Here is a 20,899-nt window from a genome sequence, read left to right on the forward strand (position 1 = left end):
CTAAGATTTGTGAATTCTTTTAACATAGCTAGACAAGTCGCCACTTGTCCATGTTCTTATTCTTTTATGTGATCCCACGCTCACACCAAACCTAACTGAAATTTCATCTATATTCAACTTCAATTGTTCATTGATTAACTTACTTTTTTCATCAACAGTACTCAATTCACTATTATACTTTTGCTGAAACTGCTCTAAATTAGTTAAGATACCATATTTCGTAATCAACATATCGGAGCCATGATCAATCTTTTGCACAGTATATATGAAAGTTAATATTAATGATTTGATATTGGTTGTGATAAATGGAGAGTTCAATAAATTCATAACCCACTCAACAACACCTCTAACTTTCAATATGTTCAAGTCTGAAACTACTTGAGTACCATTAATGAAATTCTGAATCAACCAAGTTATCTGTTTATAATGAGATTCATCATTTTCGAATTCTAAATCATTACCATTCGACATTGATATTGGGGCGAATAAAGGAATATCGTGCTTTTTGATTGTTGGATTTGACAAGATATAACGGAACGACCTTTCATACAAATAATGACCTGGGTTGGACAAAATTGGAATCAAGCTACTATAAAAATACCAAATTAATGGGGAAATCTCATTTTCTGTTGTTCTTAAGGTATGGAGGATGTTCGAGACATAAACTTTATAAAGATTCGTATCTTTGAAATTATCAGTAGTTTCAAGCGATCTCAATACACCGCTTATTAAAGCTTTAGAAATATTCTTGATTAATTCAGAAGAGCTTGATAAGCTCACGACGATGAATTGTAGTAAATTAGAATCAATCAAACTTTTTATGTCAAACTTTATTTTCGTGTCACCGTCTTCCTCGTTGCTATCAACCTGAACTAATTCATGATTGTTAATTACCAACATCATAAGGAATTCAGCGTCATAAATTGTTTTTTGATATTCTTGGTCAATACGAGCTGTATTATTCTCATAAAAGGATTCGGCATCTTCCCATGCATTTTTAAAATCAACTTTATTGGAATGATAGTCAAATAAACTAGGCGGTAAATTTGAAGCAACATAGTTGGCACCTCCATTCTTAATAGAATTATTGATAAAGTTCTTATTTAGCGAGATCGCTAATGTCTTTTTGTCCTTCAATATCAATCTTTCTTCACCGATTAGCTCAAGATCATTACTCGAAAATTCTTCCGAAAGTTCCCAATTCAGAATCAAACTTACCCAAGACTTTACCAAATTAGCTTCGATTTTAACAAGAATTGACTTTAAAATTAAATCTTCCAGTCTTATGGAACCTAAGTATAACAACACCAATTTTTCTAATAAAAGCGACGTAGAATTCTTACCTGGATTCATGAAAAATAAGTTAGATAAAATTAAGGCCGATTCAAATCTTGAACGCTTATTTGCATTCGATGGTAAACCATTCAATATAATAAATTCATTGTTGACGAAAATTTGCAACAATTTTTCGTATTGGACCTGTTTAACATTTTTGACAGACATTAATACGCAATTCACAAATTCTAAAACATTAGAATCCAAAACCCAGTCTCTGTGATTTAATATCACTTCCAATTGAGTATTAATAACTGCAACCGGCACTAATTCCCAGATAGACGAAGATATTGAGGGTACTAATCTAATAATATTTCTGATTCCATTCAAAAACTTAATGAAGTTTTCAGATAGTTCAGTTGTTTCGGCAAATTTCTTGGTAATAAAAAGCATAGACTTGTGTAACCATAACCTTATTTCATCACTTAGATTTGCGTTAGATTTAATTATTTGATAGATTAGGTTTCCGAACTCTGGAATTAAACTCTTTTTGAAACCATTTGTCTCAACATAGGTGAAAACTTGATTGATTAAATCCAGTTTCTGCTTGCTAGAAACAGAATTACTATTCACATTACTAGCCAAAATATCTAATAAGTTGTTCCAGCTTAGCTTAGATTCAAAGCTTCCTTCCTTTAACAATTTCAATGCAATTTTCGTAACTTTGTTCAAAAAATCCAAAAGCTTTTGGTCTTCGAAATCTAAGAATGATAAGGATAAAGAAATTGAATAACCAATGAAACATAAAAGGAATTCATCCTTAATTAAACCATCGTTAGACTTTGCAATTAAGTAATGCGTTATTTCGTTCTTTTTAATTAAATCTTCAGTATTAATGAAAGATTTCAATAAATAATAATTTGATTCATTTTGTAAAATAATATCAATTTGCTTGAATAATTCATCATTCTCAAAAAAGACCAAGTTCGTTTCAATCAAGTTGCTTAATATAGATCTCTTTTCAACCTCATATTCACTCAACTTGGGTAATGTTAAACTAAGCAAGTTATCAAAGTTATCAAAACTCATCGAGATACATCTTTGCATTGATATTTCATACAATCTTGTTACAAGAAGCGTATTCTTGGGTTCAATAGTATTAATTAGTTTAATAATCTGATCATTTGCAAGAACCCAATTGAACTTTCCAATAAAATTTTGATTTTCAACAGGCATGGCCTTGGAGGATCCGAATAAATCGAAGAATAATACGTTAAATTCATTGTAATTCAGGTATTTGGAATTATTCATATCAAAACATTCCTGTGGCAATTGTTGAAATACTTCATTAAGTAAATTCCCTACAAATATAACTCTCTTTGGTAATGGAACTGTTAAATCAATCTCTTGACCAAAAAATAAATCTTGCCAAAACTTTTTTGAAAGGATGAACTTAACCATTAACAAATCTCCTGGGATAACTGTAACTAAGTAGTTACCTAGTTTAGAAATCAAATCAATGAGAACGTCGTCAATTTTCGTAAGCTTTTCATCATGAATAATTAATTTCAATCTTGTAAACAAGCCTGCAAAATCAAAGTTTGAAATTGGAAATCTCTTCAAAAGTATATTTGCTTTTGCAACTAAACTAGCATTGGATGTATTAACAAGTAATTCTAAATAGGAAGAATCTTCTTTGACGTTGTCAGTACCTGTAAAATCTATCATACGTGTCAATTGGTTTGTGTTTACAACATCGGCAAATGTTTTGTCACATATCAAATATTCTTCAAGCAAAGTATGAACAGCTTCTTTTGGTTCACCGATAACAATCGCGTATTTTAAAAAGTTAAATAGCCATTCAACAATATCTTTTAATTCCTTCAGATTAATAGTAGAGTCATTGAGAATAAATCTGAATTGTTCAAAAAGCACAACGATAAATAAACTAATATCACCAAACTTGCTATGAGACAAGTCAAGATATTTATATGGCGACTTAACTGATCTGGAAATAACTTCATCTAATAAATTCCAGGTTTTAGTAGATGTATCTGAATCTTTCAACAGATGAATCAATGCTAATATTGGAGAGATAATTAAATCTTTGTTGAAAATTATTGTTTTTTCTGTTAACTTGTTTAACAATCCATAAAACTTCCAAATAAAGGATTCATCAATTTTGCTGTTTACTGAAAGTTTAATTAAACATGTGAAAAAGGAGTTACCGTTATTAGATCTGTTCCACCATTTTAAATCATTTTCTTGTTGTTGATTTGATTGAATAGAAAGATAATTATCTAATAATGATAGATTATAGCCGGAATTATTCAACAACTGATTGTCATTAATAAATTCATTAATTTCGCTACTGACAAATTTATTTAATGTTTGAGACGAAGATGGATAAATTAATTGGTATTGATTTATAATCATTGTCAACGTTATCTTAAGCAACTTCATATCACTCTTTTCTGGGAAAGTTTTATTAATCGTAAGTAAAAGCTGAACTAATACATTGAAATCTGGCAAATTATTAAAGACCAACTCAATCAATTCTTGTTTATTGGCATTATTATTATGAATGAAGAAATTTGACGACAATACCTTGTTTAACTTAATCAATGTGAACATTATTAATTGGCAAGACAACTGTGTAATTAAATAGTGCTTTGATTCAAGGCATTTATTTAATGAATTCTTAGATAATGGTGCTAAACTGATGCTTTCTAGCACAATCTTATTATTCAATTTTGCGTCCGATGAAAGGTTAGGAGTTGGCAAGCAAAGAATTTCCTTGAAGAGTAAGGTATGACCTATCCACCAAGATGTAAGTGAGGGATCGTGGTATCCACCACCATTCTGTATTAACCAATTCATATATGGTGCTACCAATTCTATATTTGCAGATAATATGTTCTTTACTAATTGTAATTGGACGTGAGTTTCCCATGGCTTCAAACTAGTCAAGAATGTATATATCAATTTATTATTGATTCTGAAAGTTTTGTTGTTGATGTTTATTGGAATTCCATTATCTGTAGATGATTGCCAGAGTTTAAAATTAGGATAATTCAAACCATTAGTAAAGTCTGTAGAAAGTTTCGTCAATAAACTAATGAAAGTTCTAGAAAACTCATCATTATTAATGCTACTCAATCGGTTAAATATTAATTGAATTTTAAAGATGAAATTTTCGTTCAAAATCTTACATTTTGTTGACTTTTTAAAGTTCGATTCATCCAAGATTTTTGAATCAATAAACTCAAAAATATTCAACAAAACAGGTACGGAATCAATTTCAAACATGTTCTTCCAAAGATTATTCATTATTTTGTGATTATTAATTAGTAAATCTTTTCTTATAAAACTGGAAACCTTTGAATTCAAATTAATCCAGAATTTAATAAAATTGTATCTTATTAACAGATGAGTATTATCAGGCTTGTCCTTAAACTGGCTGTATTTTTCAATGTCAATCTTAGATGGAACCAATAATTTTGGTAATGTTGATAAACTCATGTCAAACTTATCCAAGAACTCATTGGTTAATCCATTATCAAAGCTAATTAAGTTGCTCAAAATATTTAACATTGAGTTTGCTAATAGGGGTTTACCACTATTCAACCCCCTGTATACATATTTTAAATCATTATTCAAAATGTGTTGATAAAAGTCAACCAATAATGGCTTTAAATCACTGGTGTTATAGTCTCGGATCAAATTGGAAGTCTTTGATAATTTGATAGATATATCCGTGAATTGACTATGGTCGTTGATAGACGCATAGTACGACCAGCTGGTCAACACTTTTAACAATGATCCCCCTTGGATAAACCTTGTGAGCTCTGTCTTATCGTGAGACGAAATAATAGTTGATAGTCTAACTAGAACAGAACTGTCTATATTAACATTATGGCGGGCTGCATCCTTTTTATTGGGTTTAATTTCAGTCATTGTTGAGTGTAGGATCCTACGTATTTGACCTTGTTGTTTCGATCGTTAACGTGGTCTTACCTTGAACTGTAACCAAATTGTTGAGTAGAGCTGAAAAGTTGAAGCATAGAGATGATTTAAATTTTAAAAAACAATGTGACACAAAATTGTACGCTCGATGAGTTCACTATAACGATGCCATGGATGCCACAGAGATAGCCTTATGGTTCCATTGAAATATAGTTCGTCTTAGTTTCTATAATTTGACTTACAAGTATGTATGTAGTGCAATAGAAAATTTTGACCACACTTGAATTATTACATTTATAATATTTTGAATATATCATGATAATTGCAAAAACTGGAAAACCAAAACAAAGCGGATACCTACAACAAAATTGAGCTACATATTTATTTATTACCAGCTTATAGATTTGGTAAATTAAACACTCAGTAAATGAATGATGTCAAGCATATCAAAAATGTTGGACTAAATGAGGTATCTTGACTTACAGTATAACGACGTTTCGCCATGGTGCTCTTATCGTAAAATTTGAGACACCATAAACTATTATGGCTGCTATGAATATAGAATTTTCAAGAACATGCTGGTAAAATTGCTTCTTTATAAACTAATTCGTATCATTTTACCAAAAATTGGAATAGACCTCGTCATTTGGGTGAAGATATCACTAAAATTAAAGTACATATCTTAATCTTACATCAGATTCTTTTTCATTTCTTCAAATATTAATAAATTCTGAGACACCTTTAGACAATGTTGCTTATTTTTTTAGCAATACAGAATACAAAGTTCATCCAGTACAGGAAAGAGACGAATATTATGTTCAATTAAAGTCCTACTTCGTTGTAGTTGTAGTTCTCGTATCGTGTGACTCGAAACTCATTTCAGCAAGCCCCAATATCAGAGGAGGTATTTTCATCACCTTCATCATTATGATTACTATCAGCTTTAACATTAACCGCAATCTGGCTTTCCTGTATATCTGTATTGGATTGGATAACATTTTCTTTCTTACTAGCAAAACTATTAACCCCGAATATATTATCAAGAGACTCAAAGTCATCCTGTTTGCTTTCGTCACTACATGGGTATTCCGATAATCCAAAGTCTATTAAGGTAATTTTACCTGCCTCTGAAACATGAATGTTGCTCTTCCTAATATCATTATGCGAGATTCTCAACAGGTGGAGTTCCTTGAGTCTCAATCTAATAAACTCATAAACCTTTTTTTCGTCCCACCTTTCCCTTGGTTTGTTTTTTTCCTAAATATTCAAATATATGCATTGGATGACTAGTAAGCCCATTCCAGTATCCTGGAACAAAAAGCTTTGGAAAATTCGAAGCAAACTGTGATTTTCAAATATTGAATCGCTTTAACAATTGGCTACATAATTCGTAAAAGTTATTTATGAAGAATCAATGTGTTATTTCATAACTTAATATAATGTCAATCGAAGAAGCCTCTAATAGAAACAGTTCTCTTGGACTGACTTGCAGAAAATCTCAGAGTGAAATGATTCAGATGCAATGTCGTATTCTAGTAGCCTAGGCGTAAATATTCTTAATATAAGCATAATTTAAGTATTCAACAACAAAAAAGAATGAGTTTATGAAAATGGAATGCTATGGAATGGAATACGAGGACCAAATTTCAAACCAGTTTTGAAAGTCGCCTAATTAATTCGAACTGTTGAAGTATTTTAATTCTTTGTATGATTGCAAAAAAGCTGAATATGTAGCGACGGAAGCACTTAACTACACTTCAATTGGATACGAATTGACATGATATGACAGAATGAACAATTGTTTAGAAGACGAATGCCGTGGTTGTCTAGGAGTAAGCTGGAACAAATTAGGTGTAAAATGGGCCTTGATCTACGCACCCTTCGCATTCCAATAGGCGACTTCAGATGATCTGGGTTACATAAAAAATAACAGGTTATTTGCTCGTATACCTGATGTTGAATAAGGGAGACCAAGCATAGCGCATACCCGACTCGGCCGTTATTAGCTTCGTTTCAAGAAATGGCGTCGATGTCACTTCGATGTCCATCTCCTCCTTGTGAAACAGATGTTTCACTCATCTATTTGTGCATTCTGCAAGGTGGAACGGTATGATACTTCGTCGTAAACCACGTACAAACGATGTGCACACAATTTGGAGATCTTGAAACACACCCCTATACCTAATACGAGCTAACGGTATGTGGGCCGTAAGGTAGTATCACCATAGTAATTTTCATGCACACAATCAAAATACATCCTCGACTATGTATGGGGATGAAAATATGGCTTTGAACTGTAATACAGACTCATGAAACTAGAGTTTGTGGGGCAAGGTGCCTGTCACACCAAACTACACGATTAATATTGTCGTGACGATAGTTTAATTGCGTTCTCAGGGGCACCAAGCCACATTTGTGCGCATCCATTTGAGCACGACCATTGGTGATCATTGGCTCGTTGAATTAGTCCATACAATTACCACCTTTTCTCGCAATTATCGGCTTGGTCGCATAGTAGATTATGGTACATTTCGGAGTTTGCTAATATCTAGTTTATATACACGCAAGTTTGTAGTCTTTACCATATACGGTTAGGATTGGACCTCAACTATCACCATGGACCACTTGCTCATCATGTGCTGGTCGATACACCTACCCAAGTAGGTATCTGTGGAATCGTGTATCTAATATGCAAGTTAGTCACTCCGGTTTTCTGATCTTATTGCTCATTAGTAATCCTTCTACTAATCTACTACATAACATAGTGATACTAGTAGATTATCCCGGCAGTTACTAGTCTAGTATATATAACTAAATATAGATAGCTGTACGTGTATAATCTTGCGCTTACGAATGCTTCTGTGTCCGATCCCATTCTATAAATATCTGCAATCACCTGTTACACCTTTTTCTCAGTGGAGTACTATTGCACCCCATTCGTTCTCTACTAATGTTTCCTCATGCGTCGCACAAACCCTTATTATCCTGTCTTGATCTGAAAATATCTGTTGTGCTATATTTCCTATTGTTTCTATTTATGCTCACCAAATATTTTTTAATATACTGAATATTCGAACGTATAATATGTGGAGACATTCTCACCTTCACCTAAGTCTTCACCCTATATCTTGCCTCGAACTCTGTGCCATCACCATCTACATCATTATCCCTATCTCCTACATCTGACATAGTTTTTCGTCTATACTTTCTCCATCGCCACCTCAAACAAGTTTGTACCCGCAGCATTCCCCGTATTGATCACTTTACGTAACGCACGTATGCATTCGACAAGTCCTTTACAATTATGATGTAATAATAGTAAACATGACACAAAAATATTATAAAAAAAATTGCGTGGTTCCCCTCTCCCAATTATATATATATGGCCAAAAAGACCAAATAATGACGGAGAATCAGGAAAAACAACCATGACTCTAATACTGGTATGTATCTATTTTTGATATATTTTGGTCAAATGGGATTCAGTGGGGGATAAAGGAATGGGAATTGATGTATGTCAAGGATATACCTTGAAATATGGGGAATCAGGACCAATGACGGTAGATCGGAACGATTTTACTAACCCAGCGGCAGAATCTTAGGAAGCTTTTTTCAGATAGAAATGAAATAACAGCGGAGTCAGATATGGGAGATATGGTAAACGAGAAGAGAAGCAGTGAGGTGGGTGTAAAGGAGCAAGATAAGAATGGCCAATATAGTAGTCAGAACGGCTGTTCGGCGGTCAAGATGAGCATGGGAGATGATTCAGAAGAAGAGGATGGGGTGCTGTATGGCGATTTACCGACGGAATATCGATTAGTGCATAAACTTGGAGAAGGGGCGTTTTCGGCGGTTTACAAAGCGGTATACGAGCCCACGGGACGTCCGGTAGCCATCAAGATCATCAACAAAGCCAACTTATCTGGAAAACAAATAGCCAACATCCACAACGAAATCAACATCATGAAGCGCTTGAGCCACCCCAATGTGCTCCGGTTGGTGGACCTGTTTAACAACGACGTGCATTGTTACATTGTGTTAGAGTACTGCGACGGGGGCGAGATTTTCAACAAGATCATCGAGTATACTTACTTCAGCGAGGACTTGTCGAAGTTTATATTCTCGCAACTTTTGTCGTCGGTGGACTACTTGCATTCGATCGACATTGCCCACCGGGACATCAAACCAGAGAACTTGCTTTTCAGCACGATTCCGTACAACGAACGATCTGTCGAAGAGTTTGAGAAGCACAAACGGGCCTCCGATGACAACACTAAGGTTGACGAAGGCGAATTTGTCGGTGGTGTCGGCGGCGGTGGCATTGGCATAATCAAGTTGGCCGATTTCGGATTGGCAAAGCAGCTCAGACCTTCCAACACCATGGGCTCCAACTTGAAAACTCCATGCGGTACAGCTGGCTATACTGCGCCGGAGGTCATCACCTGCAATGGTACTAAAATGAAAAGATTTCCCAACAAGCAGTCCCAGAGACACTTTTATTCCAAAGCTGTTGATATTTGGTCGTTGGGGTGTTTTCTTTACACTATACTATGCGGATTTCCTCCATTTTATGATGATGATCACCACCAGTTGACTATGAAGATTTTGAACGGTGATTATGTTTTCTTGAAGCCTTGGTGGGATGAGGTAAGTTTAGATGCTAAGGATTTAATTTGTAAGATGTTGACTATAAACCCCGATGATAGAATTACCATCAAGGAAATTTGGAATCACCCATGGATAAAGGATTACTATGACCCACAATCGCCTAGTTATTTCGATTCATGTGATGCTGAGCATGTAGAATATTCTGGTGAAACCGATCACCTCAAGCCAATGGATATCATTAGTAACGGGTCAAATAGTCATTTCAATGCCGACTTAATGTCTCCTAGAGCTGAAGCGATCAAAAAGGTGTTCAATAACCCGGCAATGTCCAATTCAAGAACAAGTAAATTCAAACAGCCAGCTTCATCGGTGCAGTTTAGTATAGACGACTTGCAAGACTTGCTGATCCACGATAAGAAGACATTACCTAAGAGTCCTCTTCCAGCCAAAAAGGAATTCGGTAAATTTGCGTTCAAAGATGTGTTTGATGGTAACAAGACAGTGATTAACGAGAATGACGAATATGAAGAAGATTCAGAAGACTCAATCAACGATCTTGATGAAAGCAGTGATGAATTGCATGATGAGTTGACCAGTCTCGACAAATTCTCTGTTAAACAACTTGAAAGTCAACGGTCATCAATAAAATCAAATTCATCTGATGACGACAATTCTCTTCATGATGATTACAATGAAGATTATCAAACACGGTCTAGTTCTATTATTAGTGGTATCAATGGCGACTACAAGTTTACATTGAATTTAAATGACTCAAATTTATTGAGAAGAAGATCTTCAACTGTGAAATCAAACAAATCCTTGGCAACTGATTGATCGATATCTTGTCCAGCTGTATCTGGATCTGCTCATACCTGGTATAGGGAGATCCTAGAATCGGGAAATATATTCAATAGCATTCATTGATGTAAAATGCAAAGTAACGTGTGATAAATCGTTGTCATTTGCATGTTTGTTGAATATGTATATATTTTTGTATATTTATTAAGGTTGAGGTTCATTTCTTGTGTATTATCTATTATGTATGGTTATAATATATTTTGTTAAATTTTACTAAGTTCAAGTAGAGTAACGTAATTGGTGTAGATTGTATTATTCGACTAAAAAATGTTTTCATTCTTTTTCATATAAATAGCAGATCAGGATTACAAATTTTCGGGTTGCAAGACAATATTAACAGTATATACAATTAGCTTCTTTCGTTTGGTTGAATATTAGCAGATGTTGTCTCTCCTTCTTCCTCAGGGATTAAACATTCGTTAGCTTCTAATAAGTCGCTTAACTCACCGGATTGTGCCATGGACATGACAATATCACACCCACCAACAAATTCCTTGTTAACATATAACTGTGGAATAGTTGGCCATTCACTGTATTCTTTAATTCCATCTCTTAATTCGGGATCCTCTAAGACATTGTAAGCAGCAAACTTTTCTGGATCCACACCTTGTTGTCCCAACATTTGAATAGTAGCTCTTGAAAAGCCACATTGTGGGAATTCAGGAGTACCTTTCATGAACAAGACAACCTTTGAGCTCCCCACAGCCCTATCGATAGCATCTTTAATTTCGGTTGAGATGAATCTACCTTGCTGAATAAAAGGAGTTCTGATTACTGGTTGCGCCTTTAAATTTTTTGGTTAGTATTAACTCAACTAATAAACGACGTGAACAAGTTATACTTACGAATCTAGTATTTAATAGAGCCCTTCTGAACATTTTATGTGTAACGTATTGTAGAATAATTGAAAGTTCATCTTCCATTTATTTTTATTCGATTACTCATCTAAAGTTTATACAGGCCTTATTGGCTGATACTATTAGCACCAAACTAAGAGACGCTTATAGCCTCTAATTAGTATACATTCACACTAACCTAACATAATTAGGCTATAATGTTATCTATGAGCTATTGCAGGCGATTAAACTGAATAATCAATCTTCAAGGTATTGTATATCCATATTAGAGGCTTTAATTTATATGCATAAATTCATTCTTAATAGCGGGGGGTTGCAAAATTAAAGCTTCTAACATAAGAGAAAGCTACCAGGATCTTTTACTATCGTTCAGTTATTAAGTTTATTATAAATAAATTATTAATTATTAAAAATGTTTAGTATAAAACATATAAAATTCTAAACGCAAAGCTTTAGCCTGGCGTAGGCTGATCCTATTGCAACCAATCTATAAATTATTAAACAGGCAACTAATCCACCAAAGTAAGCACCTAAATTAATGTCCAAGTTATAGTATTCTAAGACATTATCACCAGTATCTAACGTACAAGTGCCTAAAGCACATTCGAATTGTTGATTCTCGAAACCTAATTTTGCACAAGTTCCAACCGCGTATTTCATTGGATTGATATAATTCCATGCTTTGAAAAACTCAGGCATATGTAACGACATAGTACCTCCCATGAAGATAGCAATAACAATCACGGACGCTAAAATATTAATGGCTAATCCGAGATGCGTGAAAATACTTGAAACAAGTATTCCCAACGATTCACCACAATTAATCGATACAAAACCAGTAAAGAACATACTGAAAAACATTCCCGGTGTTCTCGGTAAACCGACTCCAAAAACTAGCAATACGGCAAAGAACAAACACGGAATAATTTCGGTTGGTAATTCATTTAATAAGTATGATAAATTGAATTCCAATGGGCCATATATTCCATCTTTGTACTCTTGATAGAAAAGACTTCTTTCTACTGGGTATAAGGTGACGTTGTTAAAAAAACCAATAAAATATAAATTTAATACCTCCTGTATCAAACCCAATCTATTGCTTACACCTTCTTCTGTATTTCTTAACGGCGCAAAATATAATGTATGTACAATAGTCAAGAATATAGTCTGCCCAGCTCTTGCGATCAAAACATCTTTAGACCTCACGGAATTGATAAATTGACGTTTAGTAATGACTGGAAAAGTCACAAAGAAAGGTTGCTTCTTATGTTGGTATTTCTCAAGATCGATTGTTTCATTAACTAATACAGAATTTGTATTTGAAGATTGTTTCATTTCCCATCTATTAACCAAATAGTTAATTCTTGACTGAGTAGCCGTATTATCTTCTTCCAAGCTTTGAGAGACTACATCTAAAATATGGTCGGCAATGTTCTTATCATTTGGTAATGGATATCCTGCATCAGCCAAATATTTCTTAATAGATATTGTGCTCCCATTGAAAACTGGTCTGCCACCCCTAGCTAGTAATAAGACAGATCCAAATTTATTGAACATGTCTTCATTTGGTTGATGGATTGTCATAATTACAGTTGTGCCATAAACTTCAGCAAGATTATCCAATAAACCTAGAACGGAAACTGAAGTAGTTGAATCAAGACCTGAAGTAGGCTCATCCAAAAAAAGAATCTTAGGTTTACTTAACAATTGAATCGCAATCGAAACTCTTCTCTTTTCCCCACCAGAAATACCCTTAACAGACTCTGATCCAACCAAAGTTTCTGCACAATCATTTAAGCCCATAGTTCTAATCAATGTGTTAATAATTACTGGGATTTTATGATGATCTTCGTGAGAAATTCTTAACTTTGCTTGATAATATAATGTTTCCCGAACTGTTAAACTAGATATTAAAGAATTATCCTGTTGAGATACATATGCAGATATCAGAGATAATTCCTTATTCGTGATATATTGGGAGTCGTTCAACCTGATATTTCCATTAGATCTAAATTTGGAATTTTTTGATAATCTGTTAGAAAGAAAATTCAATAATGTAGTTTTACCTCCACCAGAAGGACCCATGATAACATTGACCTTATTGGCCTTGAAATGGGCAGACACGTTGTTCAATAATTGGTGCTCGCCGCTTATTTTCCTTATTATCATAAATTTGTTTTCTTGAAGTACAACAGACAAGCTAATATTCTGTATATGAATATGAATATCTTGATCAGTCGATACTAATGAGGCCTTTTCAAGATCTCTTTGAGCGGAATTATCATTTTTCTGTAAACGAGTATTTTCAAACTTGACATTGCTCTCTGCCTCATTCCCTTCCTCATTCTCTTCTTCACCACCAATAGTATTTTCCTTAGTTTTTGCCACAGCTAGATCACGATTCTTGAAGCGAAAGGCAAGTCCAGTCAAGATATAAAATCCAACAACCCAGGCAAATAAAATACAAATTGGTTCAGTAATCCATCCTTGAGGGAACCCTAGAACACCCAACTGGTAATTGCCAGAGTATTCCTCACATCTGCTATCAGCATCATCATATGGGCATTCACCCATCCAATTTGTATATTGGTTAGCAGTCAATGCACCAAACGCATACCAGAAGTAGGCAATGTATTTTGTCCACCTCACATAAACAGGCATTGTTGCAGCATTAACAAAATAACCACATGCACTGTTTTGTAATTGATATATAACCATTAGAATCAACGCTGAAATTGAAAAATCCATTGAAAGGGAAAATGCAAGCATAGCTGTTGCCATTCCACAAAATTCAGTCAAAAGTGTAATTGCAAAATAGATAAAAAAATAAGAAGCGTCATTGTTACCCTCTTCGTTAGTTAATCTTAATCCCCACATGAAATACGATATCACTGCAAAGAGAACAGATATTGGAAAATCCTCTAATAAGAATTTTCCTAACCTTCTAGAAATAATAAACCCAGTAATACTGACGCAATTTTCATTGTATTCCCGGAAGAAAAATGTACCATCGGCGGCCCATAATCTCTCTATTTCAATGAACATGAAAGAAAAACCAATAATTTCCAACATAACATAAAGACTTGAAGTGATAGATCTAATACCCGCCAAATCAGGTTTTGGTTTATAGAACATCCAACCACAAGCGATTGCTAAGAGAAGACATACAAAATTGATAGCAAATAACGAAGCCGTATCCCTATATGATAAAAGGAATGTTCTTCTAGTCAGAACAATGATTTCCTGTAAAAAAGAAATTCTGTCTTCCTTACCTTTATCAAACAACTTAATGTTTTTCTCAAAGAGCTTCTTTACTTCATTCGAAGACAACATCTCTTTATTTTCTTCTGTATTAGAGTATGCTTTCCACGATTCGACTAAATTGTCAATTCTTCTAGAAGTAATATTTTCCATCTCTTTAGACGAAGTATCTTTGACAGATAAGTCCATAATATACTCCACAAAATTAGATGATTTCATCTCCGTTTGCTCACCATTTTCATCTCTCACGGAGGCGAAATAACTACCACTATCAATCAAGCTACCAAAGTATACAACCCTGCCACCCCTCGTTAATAAGCATATTTTATCAAACAAAACAGTGATTTCCAGTCTTGGTTGATGGATAGATAAGATAATAGTGATACCAAATTCTGGAGATGCAAGTTTTCTTAAGACTTGCAAAAGCTTCAACGAACTACTCGTGTCCAAACCTGTTGTGGGCTCATCCAAAAATAACATAGATGGCTTACTCAATAACTGAATCGCCAATGACACTCTTCTTTGTTCTCCCCCAGATAAGTTAGTACTATAAGTGGAAAATGACAGGATAGTTTCGTCACGTATTGGTTGTAATTCTAATGTAGTCAATAACGAATTTACTAATTCTTCTTTCTCATATTTCGTTGCTGTGGGAGGTAATCTTAAGTCTGCTTGGAACATTAATGTTTCGTACACTGTCAATCCTGGCAAAAAGATATCAGTTTGTAATAAGTATGCATTCCTGACTTTTCTCTTAGTATTCCCTTTATCGCCTACTATGTATTCGACCGACCCAGAAAAAGATAGGTCATTATTCTTAATATTGGTTCTCTGCGAGAGAGTGTTCAACAATGTGGTTTTTCCACTTCCTGAACCACCCATTATAGCCATCAACTCGCCGCTTTGCAACTGAAATGAAACATCATCCAAAATCTTTTTACCGCCTTTAGATTCACCTGTTGCTTCTACATCATCGGTCTTCTTGTCACTATTCTTGACTCCTACTGTTAAATTTTTCACAGTAAGACTGACTTTGTCATCTGTGTTCACTTCTAAAATGTTCGATTCGATCATTCCAAACTTAAACTCACAGAAACAAATATCCTTTCCTCTAAATACTTGATTCTTCTACACTATTGTATCTTCTTACTAGTTATTAGAGGGATCAACTGCTTCCTTTTATACAAATTGACTCTTGATGTGAAGTGTCTGAAAAGCGCAATTTTGATTTTCTTTATAAAAGCGCAAAAAATAAGCGGAATTCGCATAGATTTCCGTATTCGGTATTTTTCTCATGAAGTGTTCTTAACATTCTTTTTTTTAACTGCCAATGGGGGTGTCAACGTTATTCGATGAGGATTACTAAGTTTGCTACCACATTATGACGCATTTTTAAGTCTAGTAAATTGCGCTCTTCTCGCAATAGGAATGTATATGCGGTTCGTAATACATTTCTTGAGCTGTGCCGTTTCGCATATTGACCCCAGGTGCGACTAAGATGTTCCCTTAGAGGCTTACTTGCCGCACGATGTTTTGCTATGTACTTGTCACTAATTGTTATCTTGAATTAATGGGGGATTTTGCATCTAAACCCTAACTGGTGGGTAGTCAGCCGAAATCGAAGTTCGATTGCCCAAGTTTCAACTGTATTTAGATATTAGTTAGGGAAGAGTCCATATAGTAAAAGAAGTTTATATAGACATCAGATTTGTGTAGATTTCGAATTAAGCCACGATGTACAATTTATGAAAATTTATATTATAGTCCTCACAACATAAGTATGTGTAAGGAGAAATTAGTATTAGAATGGGAGTAGGGATATACTCCATAATAGTCAACTTTTGGTCGGAGAGAACCTATAGAATTCCGTATATAGATTGTATAATACATGCTGGAAATGAGCCAAACGACTGAACAGAAAAAGAAGTTTATAGTTGAACCGCATTTAAGATATATAGGTCCAAGCGAATCCAATAAAAAATGAATCTATAATAATGGATCAAAAAACTTCTGGAATCTAGTATTTTGGAAGATTCTCATACCCATGGTAGTGCCACCAATAAAGTCGTACTTAAGTCTGGCACGTATGAAGTCTTGGTCCACTTTTGTAAAACCTTTTTTCCAATGAATTAAAAATGTGTATATGCATATGGAGTATATTAAGCCAACGAATAAATCTAATCTGTAATGATGTTCGAGGTAGAGTGTTGACCACCATTCGAACAAAAGGAATGCAAATGACAAAAACTTTAAGACGGAATTCCTTGAATAGTAGCTGACAAACAAAAACGTCATAACTGCTGTCGTAGAATGAATAGATGGAATTGCCGCAAATTTATTGGAATTGGCATAATATATTGATTGGTAAATGGTGCTGGGTAGACGGGTGCCAGGTTTACTTAAACCATCGGCGTAAATCATGTCATAGTCTGGAACCTTGGTCTCACCATAATAGTGGATGTATAGTGGGGGAGCATTGGGGAAAACTATATGCGTCATCACACTAGCAACATTCTGAAGGCCCATGGCAAATGCATAGAGCTTCAATGCACCCGGAGGATGAAACAAATACAACCAATGCGCCGTTATTATGGGAACTATAAAATAAAGCACCACATAGAAAAGCCAGGCCACAATAAACTTAACAGAGTTAGTATTTTCTGTAAACTGAAATAGGAAATTAAGAAGAAACCAACTAACTCCAAACAAAAGCGGAGGAGATATATGCCCATGGCTCATGCTCTTTTGGTCCTTGTGTTTATTAAGGCGGTCGATCAACAGATCGTTCGTCGGATGGATGCTCTCCTGAAGTTTGGGCATATCTTCCAACTCGAATGTAGCCGACTTATCTTCGATATCTGGGCTACGACTATGGTCGGAAGACGGTGAATAATAAGGGGACGTCTCCACCTCCCAGAAATGATGGATGTGTCTTGGACTGTAGAATTTCAAATACAACAACCAACTCCCCGAAATCAAACAGTAGATGGTCAACATCGACCCAGATATCGAAGTGAACATATAGTCGTCTAGTCTCAAGTCCAACTTGACATAAATATGTGGTCTGAACGACTTCGGTAGGCGCTTGGCAGACTGGGTGATGACTACCCAGAGACAAAGGAAAAAACAATTGAAACAGAAGTTTCCCACCAACTGTAGTATCGTCCTTCCGTTAAGCCACGATGTGTACACCCGTAGCAACATCCGATAGATAGAAACTGTCACCTTCCAGAAAACCTTTCGTATACTAATTTTCATGGATTATTTGTTTTGAGTTCAATGAAAAAAAACAATGTATAGTAATTGGAAACACTGAAAGAGCATATGTAATAGTATACTTAGTAATATATGAGTCCGAATGGTCACTAGATGGGCTTTTCACTAGGGACAACAATGTGGTAAACAAATGTCGATTATGCTAGTTCTTTTTTTTTGTTTTGTTTTTCACGAAAACACCTTGTGACTTACAACTCTTACCGCTTGGATATATTTCTATATTAATCTTCCACAAACTAACCTTATAGAGCCGTAAGAATTTTACTCTAAACAAAAACAGTTATTTTGATTATAAAATTTCTTTGCTCCATATTAAGGTGAGCATAACGAACGTGGAATTACCCTGTGCTCAAAATTTGAAGGCATCGCTTGACCAATCTTATGCTATGAATCGATACAATTACGACCTTCACGCTTAGTTATAACCTATATAGTGTCCGTAACTACAATAAAACGCCATATAGTGACTAAGACTCTTTCGATATAAATTCGTAGGTGGTAAGTATGTATTTTAGCTGAGCTCTGCAATGGGGATCGGCTTAAATGTAGCAATCGGCCAATCATTTAAAATCTATTGCAACACAGGATTAATGGACCCTACGTATCACTTTCAGAGGATACTAGGGAACTTACGTAGAATAGACAATTAATGGAACATCTTTAAACTGACTATAGGAGAGAATATATAATTCGGCTCAAACTTGCTATGCGATGAACTAACAAAATGCTTGGGTTTATTACTTATGACAATACGGAGCTCCAGCAATCCCGGAAAAAGTTTGCGACAAGTGGTTGACATTGTTCAATGGTATATGTACATACTCCATTAAGTCTGGATGGGTAATACTTATCCCAGGCAGCCGTATTGACGATTGAAAAGAATTGTAAAAAGCTCAGGGTTCATTGTGTAGAGCGAAACATAAATACAAATAGTGCGACGACTCTAAAGGGTAAATATAGAGCTCTATTTTGCTTATGAGGACTAAAAGATTGTCAAATGTATGTATGAAAGATGGCACGTAGATAGGACAGGCGTATTAACGATTAGTTTATTCAATTGGTGAATCAGAAGTTGATTGTGCCGGTGGGTGGAACAGATTATGAGAACCTTGATGGAATGCAGGTGCAGCTTTTAAGCCAGGCGTGCCATTTTATCTTTAATGACAAACAGGTCAAGAGGGAGACATACATGTCGTTGAGTGGCGAAGGTGTTGTTTATATTTTTGATTGTGGGCTTGATGGGTTTAGGTCTTTGGGTGATAAGTGTATTATCAACAGCGGTTTCGCAACGATGGATCAGCTCTTGGACAATTTACGACACATTTTGGCAATTGGGACTGACGGAGATACCACACACCCATTATATAACAAGACGGTTAATACAGTGATTGTGGATAATCTTTCGGTCTACTATTGGGACTTGAAGTTGTTGAATAGCGATCCAAAAAACCACGAGCAACTCGGATACGCCTGCAAGGCGTCAGGACTCGAATATTACACCAAGTTGATATCTGTATTACAAGAGATCCAAGCTAAATTCAAATGCAATATCGTCACATCGTCATGGAACAACACTTTTGAGAAGGGACATAATTATAGTGGAGCCACCGACTGCGAAGCCACCGGATTGGACTCCATAACCTTCCTACCCCAAAAATATCTCATGGAATTTGATTATCTCATACAGAAATCCAATGGTACCGACACGGAAAGTAGGATCTACAATAAACTGGCAGGCCGGTGGATTGATATCGCATAGAAGCGTGGCTACTGTGCATTTATCTAATTCATATATTGAAAAAATAGCGTAACGTATAATACTGATGTATATATCATTGTAGTACAATAAACACGAAATGGTGCTCTCTTACATAACAGTCAAGTCACCGAACTTTTCCTTGTAGGTTGGAACTTCCCACTTACTGTTCTTAACCATGTAGGTGACCTTTTCGTCCAAGTCTGGTCTAGCCTTGGCAACGTCATCAACGGTCAATTGGTCGAATGGTCTAGCACCTTCAATATCCTTCAAGGTTTCTTGTAATTGCTTGACTTCGTCCAAAACAGACTTTTCGGTCAATTTGGCGTTTTCAACGGCCTTTTGTTCAAACATGTCAATGGTCTTTAAGGTCTTGGAAACATCGTAGGTGACTGGCTTGAATGCACTAACGGCCTTTTCGATTTCATCAATAACCTTGCTGTTGCTTAAAACAGATCTATAGTGGTTGAAGTCAACTTCGGTTGATTGTTGTGACAAACTTAAGTTTTCCTTTCTAGCTTCTTCATTTCTCTTCTTGAAAGCGGTTAATGAGGATGCTGTGTTTCCGGTTAAACCTAACGTGGAAGTGATCTTGGCCCAGTTTACCTTGGTGGTAGCACTCTTTGCAACTGATGACATTCTTTACTCTTTTATTTGCCTTAAATTCTACGTAATTGAATTACTGTGTACTTCAATATCAACAATACTAGTGTTTTCCGTAACGTAGGCCGATAGAATCGGTCGAACCAATGAAAACGAGAAATAAAATGTTGTGAATTACACGACTAAGTGAAAATTTCCCTTGGGTTTGTGTAACACGACATTTGTATTCAAGAAAGACATATGTCTCATTTAAGCCCCACGACATTGATTCGCACCCACGACATTATTCGAGGGTGAACGACATGACACAAACGCCTCTCGGATCATACGCGCCAAAAATCCATACAAGAGAATACCTATAGCTAAACAGACGCTTGAAATAGTATCATAGCAATAACTGTATAAATATAGCTCGCATAAACGGAGAAATAAATACTCG

At 35.2% G+C, this 20,899-nt stretch overlaps 7 protein-coding genes across 7 annotated transcripts; 2 read left to right on the top strand and 5 right to left on the bottom strand. All coding sequences in view use genetic code 12, as the record gives it.

Moving 5' to 3' along the window:
* On the bottom strand, nt 1–5,232 carry DEHA2F25432g (DEHA2F25432p; the record flags this gene model as incomplete). Its single annotated transcript, XM_461446.1, has 1 exon — nt 1–5,232. The coding sequence occupies one exon, from the start codon at nt 5,230–5,232 to the stop codon at nt 1–3; it is 5,232 nt and encodes a 1,743-aa protein (XP_461446.2).
* A 3,654-nt stretch (nt 5,233–8,886) lies between these two features.
* On the top strand, nt 8,887–10,683 carry DEHA2F25454g (DEHA2F25454p; the record flags this gene model as incomplete). The annotated part of the gene is made up of 1 exon (XM_461447.1): nt 8,887–10,683. One exon carries the CDS (start codon nt 8,887–8,889, stop codon nt 10,681–10,683), a length of 1,797 nt encoding a protein of 598 aa, XP_461447.2.
* A 373-nt stretch (nt 10,684–11,056) lies between these two features.
* On the bottom strand, nt 11,057–11,585 carry DEHA2F25476g (DEHA2F25476p; the record flags this gene model as incomplete). The annotated part of the gene is made up of 2 exons (XM_002770852.1): nt 11,057–11,491; nt 11,553–11,585. 2 exons carry the CDS (start codon nt 11,583–11,585, stop codon nt 11,057–11,059), a joined length of 468 nt encoding a protein of 155 aa, XP_002770898.1.
* Nucleotides 11,586–12,002: 417 nt separating this feature from the next.
* On the bottom strand, nt 12,003–15,899 carry DEHA2F25498g (DEHA2F25498p; the record flags this gene model as incomplete). The annotated part of the gene is made up of 1 exon (XM_002770853.1): nt 12,003–15,899. One exon carries the CDS (start codon nt 15,897–15,899, stop codon nt 12,003–12,005), a length of 3,897 nt encoding a protein of 1,298 aa, XP_002770899.1.
* A 912-nt stretch (nt 15,900–16,811) lies between these two features.
* On the bottom strand, nt 16,812–18,083 carry DEHA2F25520g (DEHA2F25520p; the record flags this gene model as incomplete). The annotated part of the gene is made up of 1 exon (XM_461449.1): nt 16,812–18,083. The coding sequence occupies one exon, from the start codon at nt 18,081–18,083 to the stop codon at nt 16,812–16,814; it is 1,272 nt and encodes a 423-aa protein (XP_461449.2).
* Nucleotides 18,084–19,218: 1,135 nt separating this feature from the next.
* On the top strand, nt 19,219–19,860 carry DEHA2F25542g (DEHA2F25542p; the record flags this gene model as incomplete). The annotated part of the gene is made up of 1 exon (XM_461450.1): nt 19,219–19,860. The coding sequence occupies one exon, from the start codon at nt 19,219–19,221 to the stop codon at nt 19,858–19,860; it is 642 nt and encodes a 213-aa protein (XP_461450.2).
* Nucleotides 19,861–19,968: 108 nt separating this feature from the next.
* DEHA2F25564g (DEHA2F25564p) lies at nt 19,969–20,496 on the bottom strand (the record flags this gene model as incomplete). The annotated part of the gene is made up of 1 exon (XM_461451.1): nt 19,969–20,496. One exon carries the CDS (start codon nt 20,494–20,496, stop codon nt 19,969–19,971), a length of 528 nt encoding a protein of 175 aa, XP_461451.1.
* Between the last annotated feature and the right edge of the window lie 403 nt (nt 20,497–20,899).

The sequence above is a fragment of the Debaryomyces hansenii genome (genome assembly GCF_000006445.2).
Source record: "Debaryomyces hansenii CBS767 chromosome F complete sequence".
NCBI classification, from domain to species: domain Eukaryota; kingdom Fungi; phylum Ascomycota; class Pichiomycetes; order Serinales; family Debaryomycetaceae; genus Debaryomyces; species Debaryomyces hansenii.